The 23,402-nt window shown below is 45.6% G+C and overlaps 1 protein-coding gene across 3 annotated transcripts in view; it reads left to right on the top strand.

The window, feature by feature from the left end:
• The window catches only part of ATAD2B (ATPase family AAA domain containing 2B), a 945,800-nt gene that overhangs the window by 243,446 nt on the left and 678,952 nt on the right, over nt 1-23,402 (top strand). For all 3 annotated transcript variants that reach the window (XM_086926259.1, XM_086926261.1, XM_086926260.1), the window contains exons 9-10: nt 13,419-13,520; nt 14,466-14,577. In XM_086926259.1, the coding sequence (XP_086782385.1) occupies nt 13,419-13,520; nt 14,466-14,577 (214 nt within the window). The remainder of the gene's footprint in view (nt 1-13,418; nt 13,521-14,465; nt 14,578-23,402) is intronic.

Below are 23,402 nucleotides of genomic sequence, written 5' to 3'. Positions count from 1 at the left end.
TAATCTTTATCTTCGCCCATTATTATATTCTTTTAGGAACTCCAAAGTTATTATTTATAACTATGCGAATGATCTTCAACTTGTCTTCCCTCTTAACACTGCAGATTCTGTGACAGAATTCCAGAATACCATGACACATATACAGAGGTGGATGAACCTTAACCATCTAAACTTAACCCAGGCAAGACAGAGTTGATCTTGCTTGGAAAAAGTGAATTGAGTTGGGGCCCATGTTTCTGGCCATCTGATATGGGAGCTCCACCCACAAAATCCCTCTCTGTTAAAAGTCTGGGGGTCTCGCTTAGTGCAGACCTTTCATTGAAAGGACAAGTTGGAACAGTAGTTTCTGCTAGTTTTTTTCAACTTAAGAAAATAAAGAAAATAGCCCAGTTCTTGACGCAATCTGCTCTTATTCAGGTAATTATTGCCCTTGTTCTTTCCCGACTGGATTTTTCCAGCAGTCGCTATTTGGGACTTCCAGCAGACCAGCTGAAAAGACTTCAGCTTGTTTAAAATCAAGCAGCCAGGCTGATTTGCAGACAACCTAAATGGCAGCCTATTAGACCTGGTCTGGAAAGATTACATTGGCTACCTGTAAAGCAAAGGGTTGCGTTCAAGACTGGATGTATTATTTTTAAAGCTTTACAGAATACAGGCCCAAAGTTTTATCAAGAAACTCGTCTCTAGGTACAATCCTTCATTAAATCTTCGCTCTGCGCATAAATCTTTTTTAGTTGTTCCTACTTTCAAGAAAAAACGCTTGGGGGGCAACTGTTTTGACCATCTTGCAGTCACCTTTTGGAATTCTCTTCCTCTAACTGTAAGGCAGAGTCCAGACCTCCATACTTTCAGACACTCTCAAGACTTGGCTCTTTAAACAGGCTTACTTCTAGAGTATTACTTTGTGTTATGTTCTCTTCCAATAGCGCCATGAAGCCTACGGGCGTACGCGCGCTTAATAAATAAATTTTAACATAACATAACAAGAACAAGTTGCTTTAATTTCCAAATTGAAGAAAGATGACAATTGTCTATTTTGTAATGCTGACAAGGGTGGAAACATGGTGTTGTGGGAGAAAAAGAAATATCTAAATGAGGCGTTTAAACAGCTAAATAGTAAATCATTTTATGTTAGCATAGCAACAGACACCATATTCCAAAGCCACCAGCAGTATAACTCAGAATCATGTGATTGGTATGGTCAAGGTATGTTGTCACTAGATGAGTGCATGTTTTTAAAAATCAATAATCCTGTGACACCTGTTTCTATCTTTTGGCAAAAGAATATAAGGACATTGAAAATCCTCCTGGTCGACCTATCATATCTGTCATTGGTAGTGGATTAGAAAATACCCCCCAATTTTTTGTTGCATTCCCGAATCCACTAATCCAACTACTTCCCTCATTCATACAGGATACGGGGGCTTTTTTAAAAGTGATATACGATCTACCCAGGGAACAAGATCTACTGTTAGTAACAATTGATGTTACAACATTATATACAAGCATCAAACATGAAGATGGGTTGAATGCGGTGAGTCACTTTTTAGGTAGTAGACCGATCAAAATGTGGTCCCATACTCCGATGCTATTAGCCATGGTATCTACCTGTCTGAAAAATAACTATTTAATCTTTAATGATGAACTGTTGTTTCATCAAACTTGTGGTACTGCGATGGGCACCTGCTTCGCCCCCAGTTATGCTAATTTGCATATGGGATGGTGGGAGGAGCAGGTGGTCCGGAAGCAGTACCAGGAAGAATGGGAGAACATTCTACACTGGAGTTGTTATATAGACAACTTATTTATTGTGTGGAAAGGCACTGTAACATCAGTGAACAAATGTATCACTAGGCTTCAGGTGAATAGTCTTAACCTTAAATTCACCAGTACAGTCAGTGACACATCTATTTATTTCTTAGATTTAACCATCTACGTCAAAGACTGTAAATGGCAGACTAAACTCTTTAGAAAAGAGACAGCTGGGAACACACTGCTTCATGGAGCTATCTTCTATCCATCCGATCTAGTGAACAGTATTCCATATGGAGAGTGTCTGAGGGTTTTACGTAATTGCAGTGAACATGAAGTGAAAGAAAAAGAGATGATGCAATAGAAAAATCAATTTAAAAAGAGGGGGTATACTGAAAAATGTCTACAAGCTTCTGTGGAAAAAGTATGGAAATAAACTAGGGAAGAGGTCCTTTTCAAAGTGAAAGAAAACCGAATACCAAAAATGAGTGTAGATTGGTTACAGATTACTATAAACTGCATGGCCCCGTTAGAAACATTATGTCAAAACACTGACATGTGATCAGGAATGATCCAATACTTGGAACATTGGTGCCTATAAAACCTTTAATAACCTTTCACAGGGCTAGGTCTTTCAAACAGATGTTAGTGAGTAACACGATTTCCAAAAGAAAGAATACTGTAAATCCTTTATGGTTAACACACAAGGATGGCTTTGTGAAATGCACAAAGTGCAAAAAATGTGCACAAGGGAAAAATATGTCGCCATATAATCCAGGCCTGTCGAAAAGAGTGAAGAAAATCAAGGGACAGTTTAACTGTAGAACAGAGTACGCTGTATATGTTTTGAGATGTGCATGTAATTTACAGTATGTTGGTAGTACAATTTTACCTGTACACAAGCGAATTCTGCAACACCTCAGAGCGATTAAAAACTGAGATAGGTCATATGCAGTGGCACGCCACTTTGAACGATTCCATAACCAGGACGTTCAAAGTTTAGTCTATTTTGTTATTGATGCCATCCCTCCTAATAGTAGAGGAGATAGAACAAATAGATTGCGGAAATTGGAATTGTTTTACATAGCCATAGTGGAATTGAATTCAAAAAGCCCTGCTGGTTTGAATATAGAAGAAGATTTGTATACTCATTTATAAGTTGCTGTGAACTGCATATGAAGTGCCCTGATTAGAATCAGAATAATCTTTAATCTTTTGGCGTGTAAATAGATTGCTGTAATTATTCCCTTTTCTCTCATTTGTAAGTTTTAGGGCACTTTTGTGAGCACTTTTCTATTCTTTATACTGCACAGAATTTAATCTGGTTTGATATTGCCCACTTAGGCTAAATATCACGTATGCTATGAAATTGTACGACCTCGCTGAATTTTGGTGCATGCTGTTTCAGCCCACTAGGGCTTAATTCTGGAATTGGTTAAAAACAACCAAGGAAATGGCGTGTGTGAAAAATCCTTTACTGCTGTGATTAATAGGAAAAATGTATTATGAGATGAAATTATTTATCTCTACTTGTTTTTAAACACATGCTAAGAATATTGACTATTTAGTTTTGGTGAGCCATAGACAGAAAAACTACGAGTCTGTATTTTAGTTCTATGTGCTGTGTAGTTTCATGTGACCTATATCACTCGCACGGTATTTAATAATGGTGTTTTGTATTGTAAACATTATTCGTGAACAAACCTGCTGTTACAGGCGAAACGCGCTGAACCGACAATAAAAGCTGATGGAATCACCACATGGCATTGTCATTCCTTGCTGTTACCAAGGCTGATGGTGTGTGTGCGTGTGTGCGTGTGTGTGTGTGTGTGTGTGTGTGTGTGTGTGTGAATTCACACCATTTTTAAGGCATGTCTACTAATGTATTATAAAATTGCCCCCCATGTCTGGTAAAGCTAGATGCGTAACCAAAGTTTGGTAAGCACTGGTCCGTCTCATCGAATAAGGCAGCACTTTCATTCCGCCCAAAGATCTCAAACAAGCCACCCAATCATTAGTGCTGTCCAGATTGTACTATCGAAACGCAGTCATCTCGGGAATAGCTAAAACACATCTTTCTCCTCTGAAAACAACTCTCAACGTGGCTGCCAGAATGGTCACCGGAAAAAAGAAATTTGATCACATCTCTCCTACACTCGAAGAACTCAAGTGGCTACCGATAGAAATGCGGACGAACTTCAGAACAGCCTGACTCACCCACAAAGTCCTACACACCGGTAAACCCGAATATATGGCTGCTAAACTCAAAAAAGCAGGTTAGAACAGGAACGTCAGAAGCTCTAACACCCTACTACTCATCCTGCTGAAATCACGAAAACAAAAACCCACGGCCAGGTACTTCCTGCGCTCAAAATCTAGAACGCTATTTCTCCCCAAAAAAGAACTGTTCCCTCCACAGAACTATTCCCTCCACATAACTATTCCCTCTACATCAGAACTATTCCCTCCTTCTCTAAATTAAAAAGTAAGCTCAAAATCCTTTTCCTCGATCGATCCCTTGCTAACAGATAGGAGCAGTTCGAGTTCTGAAGTTGACACCTCACTCCTCTCCGATGCGGTGTCAACAAGACCCTGAAATGGAACTCTTCATCATCGACATTATCAATATTCTTATTTGTAATGTCTCGCTTTATTGTATTATGTATTGCTCTCTTTTGTTCTGCTCTGTAACTGATGTGAAGCGCTCCAATATCCTCCGGTCAGGCTAGCGCTATATAAAACTTCTAAAATAAATAAAAAAATATCTCCAAATGGCAGACTAACCAATGGCAGGGCCATACGCTTACAAACACACACTGTGACAGCCTGCAGGATGTGCAACATGACCTGTTTCCTCACTCAATTTTGCAAAGTCACATTAGAGATATGTCACTTTACAAGGCCCACTCTGTCAGTCATGCAGCACGTGTGAAAACGATAAGGTGTTCTTGGAGTATTTCTATCTAGAATAAAATGGGCATTTTGATAGAAAAAGGTTAATTTTGGGTAAGTGATATGCTGATTTTTGTGATTAAAAAACCAAAACAATTTAAAGCTAATCTTTGAATAATAATTAATTATGTGTTTGCGTGCTTTATAGCTGCTAGTGTTTCCTTCATGCTAGGGGCCAATTGCTGCTATGGCCCTTAATTCATTGATCTTGTGGACGCATTTTATATTTATTATACTTTTCCTGACATTGATGCTGGTATCCCTGTCATATACGTTGGGGTAGTTGGTGTTCTATCACAGTATACATTTTTAAATAAAGTCCTGGCAAAATTTTGTATCTAGACTATCGACAACCACAGCATTATGAAACTAAGTATATGTGGGTAAATATAGTTATATTTACAATCTGAACTCCATCTATTTATCATCAAATTACTTAGAAATTGAGCTAAGAATAGCAAACCTATGATTGTCTTTGTATAAGTACCTTCATGATATTCTACAATCAGTACTCTGGATATGACATTTTGTCTCACAGTATTTGTCACTTGATATAGTGACTTACATCTTGGTAGTCACTTTTGTGACCACCTCTGCAACAGTGTTGAAAGTCATTAGAAGCTCAGGACTATTTTCATTGATCAGACGTTCCTCTCAATTACAGAAACGTTTGGAGACCCCTGCTTTAAATTTTTAGGCTGGTCTTATCAGCTGAAGATGGCTCGGAGAGCTGAAAGTTTGTTGCTGACAAACGTGGTGACAGGAACCTCATGATTTTGAATAATGGTGGAATTTTGAGCATCATTAATTGGATGGTAGTGACATCTGTTATTTACTTAACTAAGAAATGGAAGAAGTGTGCATTATGAATATAGAGCAAATATTGTGTTCGAGGCATGTGAGCTGTAGATCACATGCTTTGCATACTCCTGCCATCTAGTGTTGGGTCCGTATGTTTGCAAGTTGTTTTTCTTCGAAGAAGTCTTTCCTGTCACGAGTTAGGTGACTCCGCCTTTTGGTGATATTGCGCATGGGCATCGACTCCATTGTTTTTTTTTTTCTGCCACCGGGTTCGGACGTGTATTGCTGCAATCCGCTCTACGCACATCAGTATTGTTTCTAACACGTTGAGGGAGCAGATCCGTTTAAATTCTGCCCTCACGCCAAGTATATGTGCACCGACTTGCACGAAGTGTGCAACTTATGCTTGTCTTCGGAGCACAACGAAGAAGACTGCGATGCCTGCAAATCATTCCGATCTAAAAAAAAAACGCTCCGTGATAGTCTGGCTCGATGTCGCGAGAAACAGAGTCAAAATGTAGAATACACGCCGTACATCTTCAGTGATGGACCCGAGCAATAATTTAACACACAAGGGGCTGAGGAAGAACAAGAGAAACTTGTCTCCATCCTGGAATCGGACTCGGGGTCAGAAGAAGACTTGCCAAAAGGTCAATATACTGTGAGTACCGAACATCCCTTAACCCAAAATCCAACGCAGCCGAGACAAATGGCTTTGGTCCCACCCAGACTTCAGGCCCTGGTCGGCACCAACAAGATGTTTCCAACACCCTACCCTCAGGCTCAGCACCAAAACACGTCTCTAAGCCTTCCGGCTCGGTATAAAGTCGGCCAAAGACTGGCACCAAGCCGAAACCTTCAGGCTCGAAGCTGAAAACCGATTCGGAGCTGGAATCCTTGACGCCGAAGACAAAGCCTCCTTCAGCACTAAAACCTTTGGTGCCCAAAAGTGATACCTCCCTGGCGCCGAAACCTAAAACTTTGCCTCCGAAGCGGTTGGATCAAATTTTCGATGCCCCAACACCCAAATCGGACACAAAGCAAAAGGAACTCTACATAAATTGTGTTCTTACTAAGTTACCTTAGGAACGCAAACCTGAGTCAGAAGAAGAAACTTTATTCCTTTTAAGAGGAAGAATGTGGGTACTAACCCTCCCCCTCCTCTTCTTCTACCACGTTCCCCTACACTTACACCTTTGCGTTATGTACTAATTACACCAACTAACTCTCCACCACCTGATAATGATGATGATGGGGGCACAATATTGTACCGGTAGGTCCCTGGAAGGATTATCACATAGATTCGTCTACAGATAATCACTCAGATCTTTACCTTGCAAAGCCTTCCCCTCCTGACGACAATGTAGGACATCTAAAATTACTTGCTAGAGCTCCAGAATATCATGGGGTGCAGTTACACAAGGAATCTTTTGTGGAAGATTTCTTATTTGAAACTGTCAGTACCACACTTAGGGCTAGTCACACTCTGCCTATGCTTAAAGACATGATGAGACATCTTGATCACATCTTTAAATATCCTGTGCAGGCTCTCATTCTCACCCCCAGGATTGATATAAAATATAAACCTCCTCTGTCAGATCCAGTCATTATTAAAGGTCGGCTATCACTAGACTCTTTGTGAATTGGCCTGTTAAGGGGCATTAGAGACTACCAGACTACAGGTGATGCTCCCCCCTCCAGACAAAGAGCCAAAACTATTAGACGCCTATGGTAAACGAGTAGGTGCTCAAGCAGCAAATCATTGGAGTATTGCCGACACTCAGGCCCTGCTAGCCAGATATGATTGGGCATACTGGGACAAGATGGAGCAGTTGCTACTACACCTCCCAGATGAATACAAAGCAAAAGCCCAAGATGTAGTCCAGGAAGGGAAACTCTTATCCAATTCCTCAATAAGATGCGCTTTAGATGCTGCAGACACCGCAGCTAGAGAGACGAACACTAGTGTGTTATTAAGAAGACATGCATGGTTGAGGATTTCTGGTTTGAAACCAGACGTACAACAGTCTATTTTAAATACTCCTTTTGACAAGGAACATCTAATAGGGCCTGAAGTAGATAAATCGTTGGAAAAAATTAAAAAAGACAGAGGTAACCAAGTCTTTGGGAGCTCTGCAGTCTTTTTCTAATTGGCACTCCTTTTGTTGCTCCTTCTACCGTGGGGGGTCCAAGACCATGTCCTCAGACAATTTTGCCACCTCTTGCAAAAGCAACAATCAATCTTCCTTTACAAGGGATTTCTTTAGACGACGATATAGAGGTAACAACAACAAAGGTCGAGGCAAGGGTTCCGCACTGTGTAATTCCCCCTCCCCCAAAAAGCAGTGAATTGCCTACACTTCCCCCATTCATCTAACACCTGTCGGGGGACATCTTCTACAATTCCTCCCCATTTGGCAATCTATCACCACAAACAAATGGACGTTGGGAATTATCCAACATGGATATTGCCTGGAGCTTACCAACAATCCTCCAAACATACCACCACTTTTCACAAAATGTTACCTTTACATCTACTTCAGCAAGAAGTACAGTCTCTTCTCTCCAAATGAGCCATAGAACATATGGCGTTACAATATCAAGGAACAGGTGTGTACTCCCTGTACTTTCTCATCCCCAAAAAGGACGGCCCCTTGAGACCTATTCTGAATCTTACAGAACTAAACCTCTACATACTATCAGAGCATTTCCACATGCTAACACTTCAACAAGTGCTCCCGCTTCTACAGCTGGACGATTTTATGTCTACTCTAGAATTAATATTTCCATATTCCAATTGATCCCGCTCATCGCAAATACCTCAGATTCATCACAGTGGGTCACAATTACCAATTCAAAGTGCTACAGTTTGGAGCCACCAATACTCCCAGGGTATTTACCAAATCCCTTAGAGTAGTCACAACCCTCTCTGAGAAGACAACACATCCATGTCTTCCCATACCTGGATGAGTGGCTCATCAAAGCCAGTACTTACCAAATGTGTCTCCAACACACTCAAACCACTATTCACTTACTTCACCAACTAGGGTTTGCAGTGAATGCGTTGCAGTCTCATCTACAGCCTTCCAACACGCAAACTTGTCTGGGAGCCACAATAGATGCTCTCAAAGCTCTAACCTCGCCCAATACAGGAATCAAAGATGGGAGCACACTGCTAGCCTCTCCGCCGGATCGCCCCTCTGCATTCTGGTATATGCAGTGCGTGTGATTCGAAGAGCTGGGAAAAAGTTTGTGAGTGTTTCACCAAGGTTGGTGCAAGTAAGTACTCAATATTTCCAGTATCTCGAGTCACAAGACATGGCTCGTGTTTCGGGATGGTATCCCTCATCAGTAGAGGAAAGTTTTGGGGTGGCAGAGAAGGCCGCCAAACAACCGTCACAGGCCTCGCTGCCTCTCAGGCGCACAGGTGCGTCTCCAAAAGCTCGTCAGCGTGGGAGCTCACGGGAGCCCTATAACAGGAATCAACCATGGGAGCACACTGCTAGCCTCTCTGCCGGATCGCCCCTCTGCATTCTTGTATATGCAGTGCATTTGACTCCCAATACAGCCAAGATTCACAGTATTCAGTCCCTTCTCACTCAATTTCAGGCCAACAAATCATTTCCAGCAAGAGTCTTCATGCAACTGCTAGGCATGATGGCGTCTTGTAGTACAATTGTCCCCCACGCAAGACTTCACATGCGCCCCCTTCAAGAATGCTTAGCAAGTCAGTGGCAGCAGTACAAGGTCGATTAACCGATCTAGTGTTGGTAGACTGCCCTCTCTGCAGTGTTGGAACCCTCAAAATTAATCCAAAGGGCGGCCCTTTGTCGACCCTGCTCCACATACCGCGCTAACAGCAGACGCATCGCTCACTAGTTGGGGCGCTCACCTACAAAGTCACACAATCCAAGGATTATCGACTCTAAAGTACAGGAGCCTTCATATCAATCACCTAGAGTTACTGGCAGTGTTTTTACCGCTCAAAGCCTTTAAAGTCACCTAATAGGCAAAACCGTCCTAGTCCGCACAGACAACATAACAGCTATGTTATGTTGGATTCACTCCACAGTTCCATAAAGCATAGCCAACGCGTTTTGTCTACTGAGACTTCTTCAGGGCTTGAATGTATGGCGACAAAAGTGTTGCATCACATCTCGTAGTGTTCCTTTCCCCAAAAAGATTGTTGCTTTATTGTTTCACAATTCCTAAGCAGCTTGATAACCGCCCATTACTCACGTTAAAATGTAATGTTAAAAAAACTTTTGATGTGATGCAACACTTGTCGCCATACATTCAAGCCCTGAAGAAGTCTCTCAGTAGACTAAACGCGTTGGCTATGCTTTATTCGAAAATACATACCACAGGAGTTGGAGAATTCTTCTTTATTGTGCTGATAATTTGTGGACTATAATATGATAAAGTAATATGTATGCACAAGAGTGCTGAAACCTTTTTGCAGTGCAATTCCAAATTTCTACCTAAAGTGGTTTCTGCTTTTCACATCAATCTGTTGAGCTACCTGTGTTCTTTCCTCAATTTGATACTCTAGCAGAACGGGAGCTAATCCACTAGATGTTAGAAGAGCTCTACTATATTATGTAGAAAGAACAAAATATTTTCGTAAAACAAAACCACTTTTTGTTGCTTTTTCGCCACCACACAAGGTCAATTACTTCTCTAAATCAGGCATTGCAAGATGGATCGTGAAATGTATCCAAAGGTTATGTGAAAGCAAAAAAAATCTTGGCAATACCCCCTAGAGCGCATTCCACATGCAAAATAGAGGCTACTATGGCCTTCTTAGGGAATATTCCCTTAGCTGACATCTGCAAGGCAGCAATATGGTCTACACCGCACACGTTTACCAAACACTATTGTGTAGATGTCTTAGAGAGGCAACAAGCTAATGTAGGCCTTCCTCCATTGTTTTCACTTCTTTCACGGCCGCTCTCTGCTTTGCGCTCTGCTTTCAGTTTACTTTCAGTTTTCCTCTCTTGATATAACTTAATACTGCAGCCTGCCTTTCTCTCACAGACAGACTAGCCTTAGTACGTGCGCTCTCACTCTCCAGCTCCGCTTTAGATTTCCCATTTACTTTCGCTTTCCTTATTTCAGGACTCTTTCTCTCCTAGCTTTACTCTTTGCTATCTGCCTCAGTGTCACCCTTTGGTGTTCATTTCTGCTACCAATACCTCCTCTGCTATTCCTTCTCTGTGAAGTGGCTCTGTGCACTTCTGTTAAACCATCTGTCTGCAGTTTCTTTCCCAGCTCCTCTCTTGATATAACTTAATACTGCTGCCTGCCTTTCTCTCACAGCAATGCCGAGAGCTTTTTTTTTTTTTTTAGTTACGAGCAGAAAAGTCCCAGCAATTGCTCCGTTTTTCACCGTACTTGCACCACTGCAGAATACACCATGACTTCCCAGACTTGCACGCAGAAGACAGCATTATACTGGCCTGGGTTCTCATCAAGTATTTTACCAGAAAAGTCCCAGCAATGGCTCAGTTTTTCACCCTATTCGTCTCCTCTGTGCACAACCCTCACCCACCCTCAAACACCCTCACTCACCCACACACACCCTCATTCACCCACACACCCTTACTCACCCTCACACCCTTACACATCCCACTCACACCCCCTCAACCTCACACCTCCTCACCCTCACACCTCCTCACATTCACTCACCCTCTCACCCTCACTCACCCTCTCACCCTCACTCACCCTCTCAGCCTCACTCACACTCTCAGCCTCACTCACCCTCTCAGCCTCACTCACCCTCTCAGCCTCACTCACCCTCTCAGCCTCACTCACCCTCTCAGCCTCACTCACCCTCTCACCCTCACTCACCCTCTCACCCTCACTCACCCTCACTCACCCTCACTCACCCTCTCACCCTCACTCACCCTCTCACCCTCACTCACCCTCTCACCCACACTCACCCTCTCACCCACACTCACCCTCTCAGCCTCACTCACCCTCTCAGCCTCACTCACCCTCTCACACACCCTCTCACCCTCACACACCCTCTCACCCTCACACACCCTCTCACCCTCACACACCCTCTCACCCTCACACACCCTCTCACCTTCACACACCCTCTCACCCTCACACACCCTCTCACCCTCACACACCCTCTCACCCTCACACACCCTCACCCTCACACACCCTCACACCCCCTCTCACCCCCTCTCACCCTCTCACCCCCTCACACCCCCACCCTCACACCCCCTCACACCCCCTCACCCTCACACACCCTCTCACCCTCACACACCCTCACCCTCACACACCCTCACACACCCTCACACCCCCTCTCACCCCCTCTCACCCCCTCTCACCCTCTCACCCCCTCACACCCCCACCCTCACACCCCCTCACACCCCCTCACCCTCACACCCCCTCACCCCCCCTCACCCTCACCCCCCCTCACCCTCACCCCCCCCCTCACCCTCACCCCCCCCCCTCACCCTCACCCCCCCTCACCCTCACCCCCCCTCACCCTCACCCGCCCTCACCCTCACACCCCCTCACCCTCACACCCCCTCACCCTCACACCCCCTCACCCTCACACCCCCTCACCCTCACACCCCCTCACCCTCACACCCCCTCACCCTCACACCCCCTCACCCTCACACCCCCTCACCCTCACACCCCCTCACCCTCACATCCCCGCACCCTCACTCACCCTCTATCACCCTCACTCACCCTCACCCCCTCACCCTCACACACCATCACTCACCATCACACCCTCACACCCACATACCATCACTCACTCTCTTACCCCTCTCACAACACTCACACCTTCAATCACCCTCTTACCCCTCTCACAACACTCACACCTTCAATCACCCTCACACCCCTCTCACAACACTCACACCTTCAATCACCCTCACACCCTCACCCTCAGTCACCCTCACACCCCCTCACCCCCCCTCACCCACACATCCCCACACCCTCCAACTCCGGCCTCCGACTCCGCCCTCCGACTCCGCCCTCCGACTCCGCCCTCCAACTCCGCCCTCCAACTCCGCCCTCCAACTCCACCCTCCAACTCCACCCTCCAACTCCACCCTCCAACCAGCACCACTAAAGGCCACAGCATCACTCAGCACCACTAAAGGCCACAGCATCACTCAGCACCACTAAAGGCCACAGCATCACTCAGCACCACTAAAGGCCACAGCATCACTCAGCACCACTGAAGGCCACAGCATCACTCAGCACCACTGAAGGCCACAGCATCACTCAGCACCACTCAAGGCCACAGCATCACTGAACGCCACAGCATCACTCTTTGCAACCAATCAACAACAACTGGTTCTAATATGTTCTCTCAATGTTTTAAGCTTTATTAGAAATGTTACAAAATAATGTTAATATTTCACTTCTGTTCTTGGATTTTCATCACAGTAAAATACACTGAACATAATCTTCTCATAAGTTATTCACAAACGTTTAAGCTATTGCCATTATACATTACAATAACTTTTATTTAAGTATTAAATATTAAAACAAATACAAGCCATTGTTATTTGTAATATTAATACTTCAAAGTCATGTAAATACAACACATATTGCATTAGAATGCTATAGGTGTCACGTTTGCAAAAGTTAAAAATATTGGCATTATAAATGACAAAGCTAGTAATTTCCCTACTTTCAATACCAACGCATAAATAAAATATTTGTCATTTGCAATACCAATACCTCAAACTTTCCTAATGCGAGACCTATTGCATTGCAAACGCTTGTTTTTACATGGTCATCCATGAATAACAATGGTTTAACCATGTATTGAAACAGGGTTACACTTCTATTGTGTTTATACAAGTCTGCATTCTTTACTTTAAAACATTTATTTATTGAACTTTAAGAATTAGTCATTTGATTTAAGTAATGTATGTTTTTAATAGAAGAAAGAAGCATGCCATTCATAGCAGTGATACAACGTCTTCTTCAGATGAAGAAAGATTTGAAAGGAGAAAATCTAAAAGCATGACAAGAGCAAGAAACAGGTAATTACATGAATTTTTTGTGAATTATTTGTGTTTATTGTAAGTTACTTTAGTTCAGTTCAAGAAAGATACACATATTGGCAGTATCTGAGTTATAGATGAGCGAGTGGGTGTCACTAAGCATCTTGTTTCACTTTGTTACTCCAACTAGTAGCTAAAACAAATGCTGGGTAGAATGATGCCACATTTGGCATGCACACATATGCTGGGGAATTTAGTGTGCAACATCTATTCACTGAGATATTTGCTGAGAAGTGGCGTCCAGCATTGTATTAATATTTGAGTGAGAATATTTCAGACTTGAAACCGTATCAGATGTTGAACTTGAATTGTTGTAGCTGGACTCTGAATATCATTTTTCTTCTGGTTGTGAATGTGTATAATTTTTATGAGGGTTTCACAGGCCATTTGTTGTGATTGTGATTCTGTTTGGTAGTTTTTTTTCAGTCTACCTAATGGAAATTAAATTGAGAGCACAAGATTTGGGATCTATTGTTTTGCCTTCCCCATCCCACAGACGACCAAATTATGCAAACATTTCCAAAATTAAATCTACTTGCATGAACTGTACCAACGTTATTTGTGATTAAAACAGTTTCCTTTTAGACTATTGTCTTGAACTGTATTTCCGAAATCTCTATCACTGTCTGTATCTTTGAAATCTCTCAACATTGTATAATTAAGTCAGAAAGTGCAGCCTGTACTACAGTCTGAGAAGATGATTGTCAGGGGAGTAAAGATTTAAGTTTGACCACAGAGAGAGTTATCTATTGGCTTGTAAGAGGAGAGAAGAGGAAAGGGATAGATTCTGAAATCTGAATGTAATTGAATGCAAAATGTACTAACAAGGAATCGTGCTGTGTGCGCAAGTTTGCTTAGCTTACTTAAAATCCCTGAAATATTTTGGTGCTGAAACTAACTGTATGCAGTTATATTTAATGACAGATGTCTACCAATGAACTTGAGAGCAGAGGATTTAGCCAGTGGAATTCTACGTGAACGGGCAAAAGTTGGCACAAGTTTGGCTGATGTTGACCCAATGCTGCTAGACAAATCGGTAGGTTGTGTGTATGGTTTTACATTTGTAGGAATCATTTATGGCACATTCTTGCAGTACCACCTTCAGGTAATTGAAGAGTAATATATTAAATCTTGGTAGGCACAATTTAAAAGGGCATACCTGATCAGCAACTCTGAAGAGACCAGTTATTTGTGTGTACTTGAAGGGTGAAAACCGTGTAATGTTAAATCAAGTAATTAAAGGTCTCTGTCCAAGTTAAACTCGATCATACGTATAGGTAACATTTTGCTTAAAACACAATTTTAAAAATGTTACTGTTGAAGAGTACATTTGTATTCTGACAAAATTCATATTAGCATAATTAAATCTTATGTCCTGACTTATGCTCCAAATTGTTGGTACCCTGGTTCTGTCACAATAAACTTCAAAAGGCTCTTTAGTCCTAGCTATGCCATTTGGTAAGAGAGAGAGAGAGCCATACAAATTCTCTCCCCTCTCTCCCCTCTCTCCCCTCTCTCCCCTCTCTCCCCTCTCTCCTCTCTCCCCCCCCCCACCTGCCACTATCTCAATATATCTGCCATAGATAGGCCTTCAGCGTTGAACCTTATGTGCATCCAGTCCCTGGGTTCCCTCTCTCAGGAGTTCCTATATTTGGGGGCGGGGGGTTTGAGTCAGTGGCCAGGCAGGTGCCTGGAGGATCAAAGACTGATACCAGAGAATGTAGCTCTGCACCTTAACAGGCGGTTAGATGCAGTCATGGCTAAGGCTTTGGACAAATTGAACATCTAAGAGTTTATTCAGCTTAACTTGCCCATAAAAGTCAGAGCAAATAAAAGAAAACCAAATACTATTAAAATTCATACGACTGAGTCACACCCCCCAGGATATTGAGGCATAGATTTCAAAATCTATGATGTCGATGACCGACCCCCACGACGTGACCATGACCCCAGGTCGTGCTCCGACATGGCACCGAAAACTTTGCAGGAGCAGTCCAGAAAGTTGATGGAAGCCCGGCAATCACCATTCTTCAGGTTGCAAGTCCTCGTACTCTGGGTCGGGTAAGTCGAGGCACTCGAAGAAGCGTCATTGCTCTCTGACTTCCCTCGCTGCTCTCGCCACGTGGCTGAGGGCGCGGGCAGTACCGCCCCGTGGCTCCGACTGAGCCTATGCAGTCGACCCTGGCCTGCCCTTCCTTTCCGGGTTCTGGAAGGACTCCGGCCCAGTTGCAAGACTTTCTTGCAGCCATGGCTGTCCTTTTTGGGCCGTCTGCCCCCGCCGGTGCGCCTTCGGTCCCCGCCGGCCCGACTGGGGGTCCTTGCCCTATGCTGCCGGGAGCTTCAGCCTCAGCGCTGCCGCCGACTTCGGTCCCGGCGTTGCATAATCCCCTGAGTTCCAGGTCTGAATCCACGTCAATGCCGGTTAACCTTACGACTCCTCCGCCGGTGTAGACACCGCCGCTGACGTTGTGACATCGTCTGGTCCGTCGGACGATGTCCGCCCCGGTTTCAGCCCTGAACTGAACACGGCGCCGCTCTGGCTTTGTTCGAAGCAGATTCCGATGGGGGATTTCTATTCCTGTGTACAGCCTCCATCTTTTCGACCTGTTCCTCAGGCCATGGAGGAAAGGGAGTATTGGGAGGGGTCTGAGGACCCTCTCACATAGCAGTGTAAGTTGCATCAGAACTGGGCAGAAGAGTTAGGGGAGGCCAGTGATCTTGCCTGCCCTTGGCCTTCTGTCTCCTCCCTCTGTGGCTTCAAAGGCGGGAGCGACCTATGGTGTAGTTTTGCGTAGGGCAGCTGAAACCCTCGACCTCGAACTCCCTAGGGTGGCACTGAGGACCAACCTCCTCACTGAGGTGCTTCAGCCGGCAGTAAGCTCTTAGGAGCCTATGCTGCCTTTCAATGAAGCACTAACTGACGTTCTTATGGGCACTTGGTCCAGGCCCACCAGAGTGGCTCCTGTGGATAGGAACGTGGCCAGACGCCACTGCCCGGCTCTGGGCCACCCTGCTTTTTTGTCCACCCACCCGAGAGTCTGGTTATCCAGGCTTCTACTTCCCAGAGCGTATTCCCTACTGCCCCTCCGGGTGGGGAATCCAAGAAGCTGGAGCAGTTTGGTAAGAAACTGTTTTCATCTGCTAGCTTAGCGCTGCAGTCTGTGAACACTACATGCCTCTTGGGCCGTTATCCTTAATCTGTGTGGAAAACGGTAGCACGAGTGCTGCCTCAGTATCCAGAAGAGGCCCGGACACTGCTCTCCCAGGCTCTCTCTACTGGCTTTTCAGGGGAAGTCAAAAACTCCCTTATGGACATGCCTTTTGATGGCTTTCGCCTTTTCGGCGACAAAGAAGATCATGCACTGGGGTGCTTTAAGGACTCCCGGGCTACGGCCAAGTCCTTGGGCCTTTCCACCACGTGCCCAGCCACTTCTGCTTATCGTCCCTTTCGTGGCCATGGAAGGGGCCTCCGACACCTTAGTTCAGCCACAAGCTGCAGAGCCAACCTAGAGGCGGCTGCGTACGTGGGCCTTGCCGTGGCAGGGGGCCAACAGACGTGTAAGTCCACCTCCAGCCCCGCAGCATCCGTCTCAAAGCCTTCCTAGTCTGAGCTTTAAGGCTCATCAAACGCCAGTGGGCGGCAGGATTCGGCATCACCTCCCCCACTAGGGCACCATCACATCAGACAGGTGGGTACTGTAAATTGTCCGAAGGGGGTACTCCCTCCCCCTTAGACAATACCCCTCCAGCCAAGCCACCCAAGTACCACCGCATGCGGGGGATCATCTGCAACTTCTACAAGAGGAAGTTACGGCCGTCTTGTGCCAGAAGTAGGTTGTGGTTTCTATTCCCACTACTTTCTGGTACCCAAGAAGGACAAGGGCCTGTGTCCTATTTGGACCTCAGGAACGTCAACTGCTTCCTTTGGAAGGAGAAGTTAAAGATATTGACGCTGGCTCAGGTCTTATCTGCTCTCGACCCTGGAGACTGGATTGTAGCGTTGGACTTGCAGGACGCATATTTCCACATCTCCGTCCTGCCAGCCCACCGGATTTACCTGCGGTTCACGGTAGGCCACAAGCATTTTCAGTGCCTTTCAGGTGTTCACGAAAGTGATGGCGGTGGTCGCAGCCCATCTGCGCCGATCAGGGGTTCCAGTCTTCCCTTATCTCAACGACTGGTTGTTGAAGGCTGGCTCGCCCCAGACAGTCGTCTCCCAACTCCAGGCTACGGCCTACCTCCTGCATTTGCTGGCATTCTCCATCAACGTGCCGAAGTCGCACCTAATTCCCTCCCAGAAGCTCCCTTTTATCTAGGCGGTTCTGGACTCGACACAGTTTCGGGATTATCCTACAGAGCAGCGAGTCTGGTATATTCAGGCTATGATTCCGATCTTTCAGCCTCTATCACGGGTTTCGGTCAGGATGACCCTCCGGCTGCTGGGCCTGATGGCCTCCTGCATCCTGTTGGTAAATCATGCCAGATGGCATATGCGGGTTCTGCAGTGGGACCTTAAGTCCCAGTGGGCACATCATCAGGTCAACCTGTCCGATCACTTCCAGATCTCGGAGGGCGCTGCACAACAATTGCAATGGTGGCTCACGAATCGCGAATAGGTCCATGGCAGATCTCTTTCCCTTCCCCAACCAGAGCAAACAGTAGTGACGGATGCATCCCTCCTGGGAGGGGGTGGCCACATGGGAGAGGCGGTGTTCAGGGGCCTCTAGTCTCCGGTGGAATCCCGGTTCCACATCAACCTTTTGGAGCTTCGGGCGATACGACTTGCATGAAGGCATTCCTTCCCTCTGTCGGGGGAAGTGTGGTGCAGGTGTTCAAGGAAAACACCACCACCATGTGGTACTGCAACAAACAGAGCGGGGTGGGGTCGTGGACCCTATGTCAGGAGGCTCTGCGCCTCTGGACATGGCTGGAACATCAAGGCATTTCCTTGCTGGTTCAACTCCTGGCAGGTTCTCTGAACACTAAGGCGGACAAGCTCAGCCGTCGGTGCATGATGGATCACACATGACGTCTGTACTCTGACGTGGTGCAAGGTCTCTTTCAGCAGTGGAAGAGCCTTGGCTAGATCTATTCGCCACCAAAGAGAAGGCGCAATGTCAGCAGTTCTGCATGTTGGAATTTCCAAGGCGGCTCTCGCTCAGCAGCGCTTTTCGTCACAATGGAGTTGCGGTCCGTTGTACGCCTTTCCGACTATACCACTTCTGCCCAGAGTGCTGAAAAAGATCAGGCGCGACCGGGCCCAAGTCATCCTCGTGGCTTCGGACTGGGCACGAAGATACTGGTATCCCGAGCTACTCAGCCTGGCCATCGACCCCCCTCGATCCGACTGCCTCTTCGGGAGGATCTTCTGTCGCAGCAGCAGGGGGCGGTCCTCCACCCGATCCTGTCCAGCCACTACCTCCATGCATGGAGATTGAGCTGCAGCAGTTGAAGTCTTTCGACCTTTCTCCCGAAGTCTGTGATGTCATTCTCACAGCCAGGCTTCCCTCCACTGAAACGTTATACGCCTGAAGGTGAAACAAATTTGTGGCATGGTGCACAGCAAAGGCTGTGGATCCTCTTTCTGCCCCTCTTTCAGAGGTTCTTCTGTTCCTTCTTTCTTTGACCCAGCAGGACTCTGCTCTGGGCACTATCACGGGCTGTCTTTTGGCCATTTCAGCCTTTCTAAGGCTTCCAGATTAGCCTTCTCTTTTCAAGTCGCCTGTAAATAAATTCTTGAAAGGCATTACCCATATGTTCCCTCCTGTTCCTTTTGTGATGCCTCAGTGGGACTTGAATCTTATTCTGATGTGTGCTCCTTTTGAGACACTTCACAACTGTGCTCTTCGTCTTCTCACTTTAAAGACTGCTTTCCTGGGTGCCGTCACCTCTGCCAGAAGAGTGAGTGAGCTCTAGGCTCTTTCTTCTAAACCTCCTTTTATTTCTGTCCATCCGCACAAGTTTGTTTTAAGAACCCGTCCAACTTTTCTGCCCAAGGTTGTTACTGCCTTTCACATCGGGCAGACCATCACTTTGTCCACCTTCTTTCTGCATTACTCAAAAGAGGAAGAGAGGCTCCACTGTCTGGACCCAAAATGTGCGCTTTCATTCTATCTGTTTGGCACACAACAGTTCTGGGTGGATGATCAGGTCTTTATTGGCTATGTGGGCACCAAGAAAGGTCTGGCCGTGCACAAGCGGACCATCTCTCGGTGGGTCGTTCTGTGAATCAAAGCATGCTACTCTTTGGCTAGAAAGGAGCCTCCAGTAGGGCTATGCGCCCATTCTACCAGGGCGACGGCTGCCACTACTACTTTGGGACGGGGAGTCCCCCTGCATGACATCTGTCAGGCAGCTACGTGGGCCTCTCTGCACTACTGCCAGGACAGGCAAGTCCGGGGAGACTGCTTCTTTGGCCGTTCTGTTCTCCAGGACTTTCTGGTGTGATCATGGTTCGCAGACCCACCACCGGGGTTGGTATTGCTCTGGTATCTATTCTAAGGTAAGGAATCTATCACTAACGTGTTTCTTTCAGATGCACAAGTTACTTACCTTTGGTAACAATATATCTGTAAGACATTAGTTAGTGATGGATTTCTTACTGCCCCACCCATCCTTCCCGTTCTACGAACTGATTTCTAGGTTTAAGGTCATCTCTTTTAGGGCCCTAGTTTCATTGCACCAGTGGTCAGTTTTTTGCATAGCTATGTGTTCCTGGCGCTGAAAGTAGTGTACAGAACTGACGTCCATGCACGTCAACCCGGCGACTACAACACCAACGACCAACGCGGAGCCTCACAACGCTACCTTCCGACACGCATGTGTACTGCTGACAAAAACTTTCTGGATCCAGTCGGACGCCTGGGAGTAATTCGAAGGTAAGGCATCTATCACTAACTAATGTTTCTTACAGATATATTGTTACCGAAGGTAGGCAACTTGTGCTTTAGCGGCACAAATATAAAATTTCGCAGCATTGTTGCGGCACTGTTTTCTTTACTCCCAATCATTCCTCCCTTCAGTCTTAAATGAATGGAACCTGTTTTAGCAGAGTATTCTGCTTTATCATGTATTCACTTTAGCATGTTTAAAGTTTCTGCAATTCTATGGAACCACAGCTCCAATCCTAACCTCATGGGAAGGGGCCATATTCCTCTCTGGGACGTTCTAGCGCCCATGTATGCAACCCTTGTCAAGGCACCTGGTTTCAGTCTCACAGACCTCTTTGCTTCCTGGTTTCAGTCACACAGACCTCTTTGATTCCTGGTTTCAGTTACACAGACCTCTTTGCTTCCTGGTTTCAGTTACACAGACCTCTTTGCTTCCTGGTTTCAGTCACACAGACCTCTTTGCTTCCTGGTTTCAGTCACACAGACCTCTTTGCTCCCTGGTTTCAGTCACACAGACCTCTTTGCTCCCTGGTTTCAGTCACACAGACCTCTTTGCTCCCTGGTTTCAGTCACACAGACCTCTGTGCTCCATGGTTGCAGTCACACAGACCCTATTTGCTCCCTGGTTTTAGTCACACAGACCCTCTTTGCTTCCTGGTTTTAGTCACACAGACCCTCTTTGCTCCCTGGTTTTAGTCTCACAGACCCTCTTTGCTCCCTGGTTTTAGTCACACAGACCCTATTTGCTCCCTGGTTTTAGTCACACAGACCCTCTTTGCTCCCTAGTTTTAGTCACACAGACCCTCTTTGCTCCCTGGTTTTAGTCACACAGACCCTCTTTGCTCCCTGGTTTTAGTCACACAGACCCTCTTTGCTCCCTGGTTTTTAGTCACACAGACCCTCTTTGCTCCCTGTTTTTTAGTCACACAGACCCTCTTTGCTCCCTGGTTTTAGTCACACAGACCCTCTTTGCTCCCTGGTTTTAGTCACACAGACCCTCTTTGCTCCCTGGTTTTAGTCACACAGACCCTCTTTGCTCCCTGGTTTTAGTCACACAGACCCTCTTTGCTCCCTGGTTTTAGTCACACAGACCCTCTTTGCTCCCTGGTTTTAGTCACACAGACCCTCTTTGCTCCCTGGTTTTAGTCACACAGACCCTCTTTGCTCCCTGGTTTTAGTCACACAGACCCTCTTTGCTCCCTGGTTTTAGTCACACAGACCCTCTTTGCTCCCTGGTTTTAGTCACACAGACCCTCTTTGCTCCCTGGTAGTCACACAGACCCTCTTTGCTCCCTGGTTTTAGTCACACAGACCCTCTTTGCTCCCTGGTTTTAGTCACACAGACCCTCTTTGCTCCCTGGTTTTAGTCACACAGACCCTCTTCGATCCCTGGTTTGTCACACCGACCCCTTGCTCCCTGTTTTCAGTCACACAGCCCCCTTCACTCTCTGGCTTCAGTCAAACAGCTCCCTGGATGCAGTCACAAAGTCTCCTCTCATGTATCGTTCACTGACTCCCTGTCCCTTCCCACATTTGGTCTGGCCTCTTACATGGCCTTGAAAGCTTTAGGATGTCTCTCAGCACCCCCACATCCCACTACCCCCTTCCTGATGCTGAGAGGCTGTGAGGAGGAACAAGCAGGCAGATTGAAGCCTTTTACACAAAACATTATGCTCTTAGGTGTAAAGAAGGACATACACGGAAATCGGGTGCAATAGAGCAGCATCTTTCGGTATTTAAATTATTGTAACCAATGTATCTACCTTCCTCGCCTGGGGATTTGAATTTGAGATGCATGTTGACCAAGGACGCAAGTTATCCTAAACGCAAATACATTCTGTGCCTTTCAGTCTAGATTACCCTGAAAATATTTATTTTTCCATATCCACGAGAGCCTGCCACATCAAACACATGCAGTACAAGTTAGTACACTATTGGTGTAGAACCTCACAGAAACTAGCGGATTGTGACAAAAGAAATGAGGTTACTTGTTGGCGTGGCTATGATGTACTGGCTACATTGACAGATCTTTTATGGCTTTGTCCCAAGTTGAAGAGGTACTTGAATGTAGTATTTAGAAGCAGCTTTTAAAACATGCATATCTCAACATTCATGTGTTACATTGCTGAATGCCTCCCGCCTTCCCCATCTAGGAAAAAGGTCATACGAGTCCCTTAGAGGCAAACAACTCATCATAGCAGATCAGGCCATGGAAAGGAGGGGAATAGAATATCACAATAAAGAGAACAGTTTTCCCTCAATGGCCACAAAACTCTAGTACAAATATGTATCCAATTTATAATATAATATTGGTGACAGATACACAACAATCTGTTTCATTTTCTTCAGAAAGTGTAAAGTTTATTTCATTATTTCTAAATTATCATTTTTTTATAGGAATCTCTTCCCATATTTATTCACAAGTAAAAAATTACTTTTTTTTAATAAAAAGGTTTTCGTAGACAATTTTGTGATTCAAGAAAAAAGAAAACATGATAAAATACTCACAATACATGGCTATATACAAAGTTATACAATTCACCCAAATCATTATGCCCCTGGTAATAAACAATCTATCACAACATTCTCACACAATCACACCCTAACTGCATTCATCACCACACCATCCGAGAAAAGGAAGCTGAATCCATATTGGCAGAGACACCCTGCCAATCTGCAGGTCTCAAGACACAGTATGAGACCCCGCACTTGGTCGACACGCGTTTAGGCGGCACAAGACCACCTTTCTCAGGACCTCTTCCAGATAAGCAACCCAAATATCCAGGGGACCTACAATATGTATAATGAAATATAGTCACCAAAAACGTCCCGTGAAGGAGGCGTGGCCAACACCATGGTGTTCTAAGACGTGTGGCTCCGGAGCTCCCGGCGAGCTGCCCAGAAATCCGACTTTAAAATAACCCATATCGCCATCTAAATACTAGGATCTGATCGGGGGGCTCTTGTGCCC

Source organism: Lissotriton vulgaris, chromosome 6 (genome assembly GCF_964263255.1).
Source record: "Lissotriton vulgaris chromosome 6, aLisVul1.2, whole genome shotgun sequence".
Classification (NCBI taxonomy): domain Eukaryota; kingdom Metazoa; phylum Chordata; class Amphibia; order Caudata; family Salamandridae; genus Lissotriton; species Lissotriton vulgaris.
This window is presented reverse-complemented; position numbering and strand designations above follow the sequence as displayed.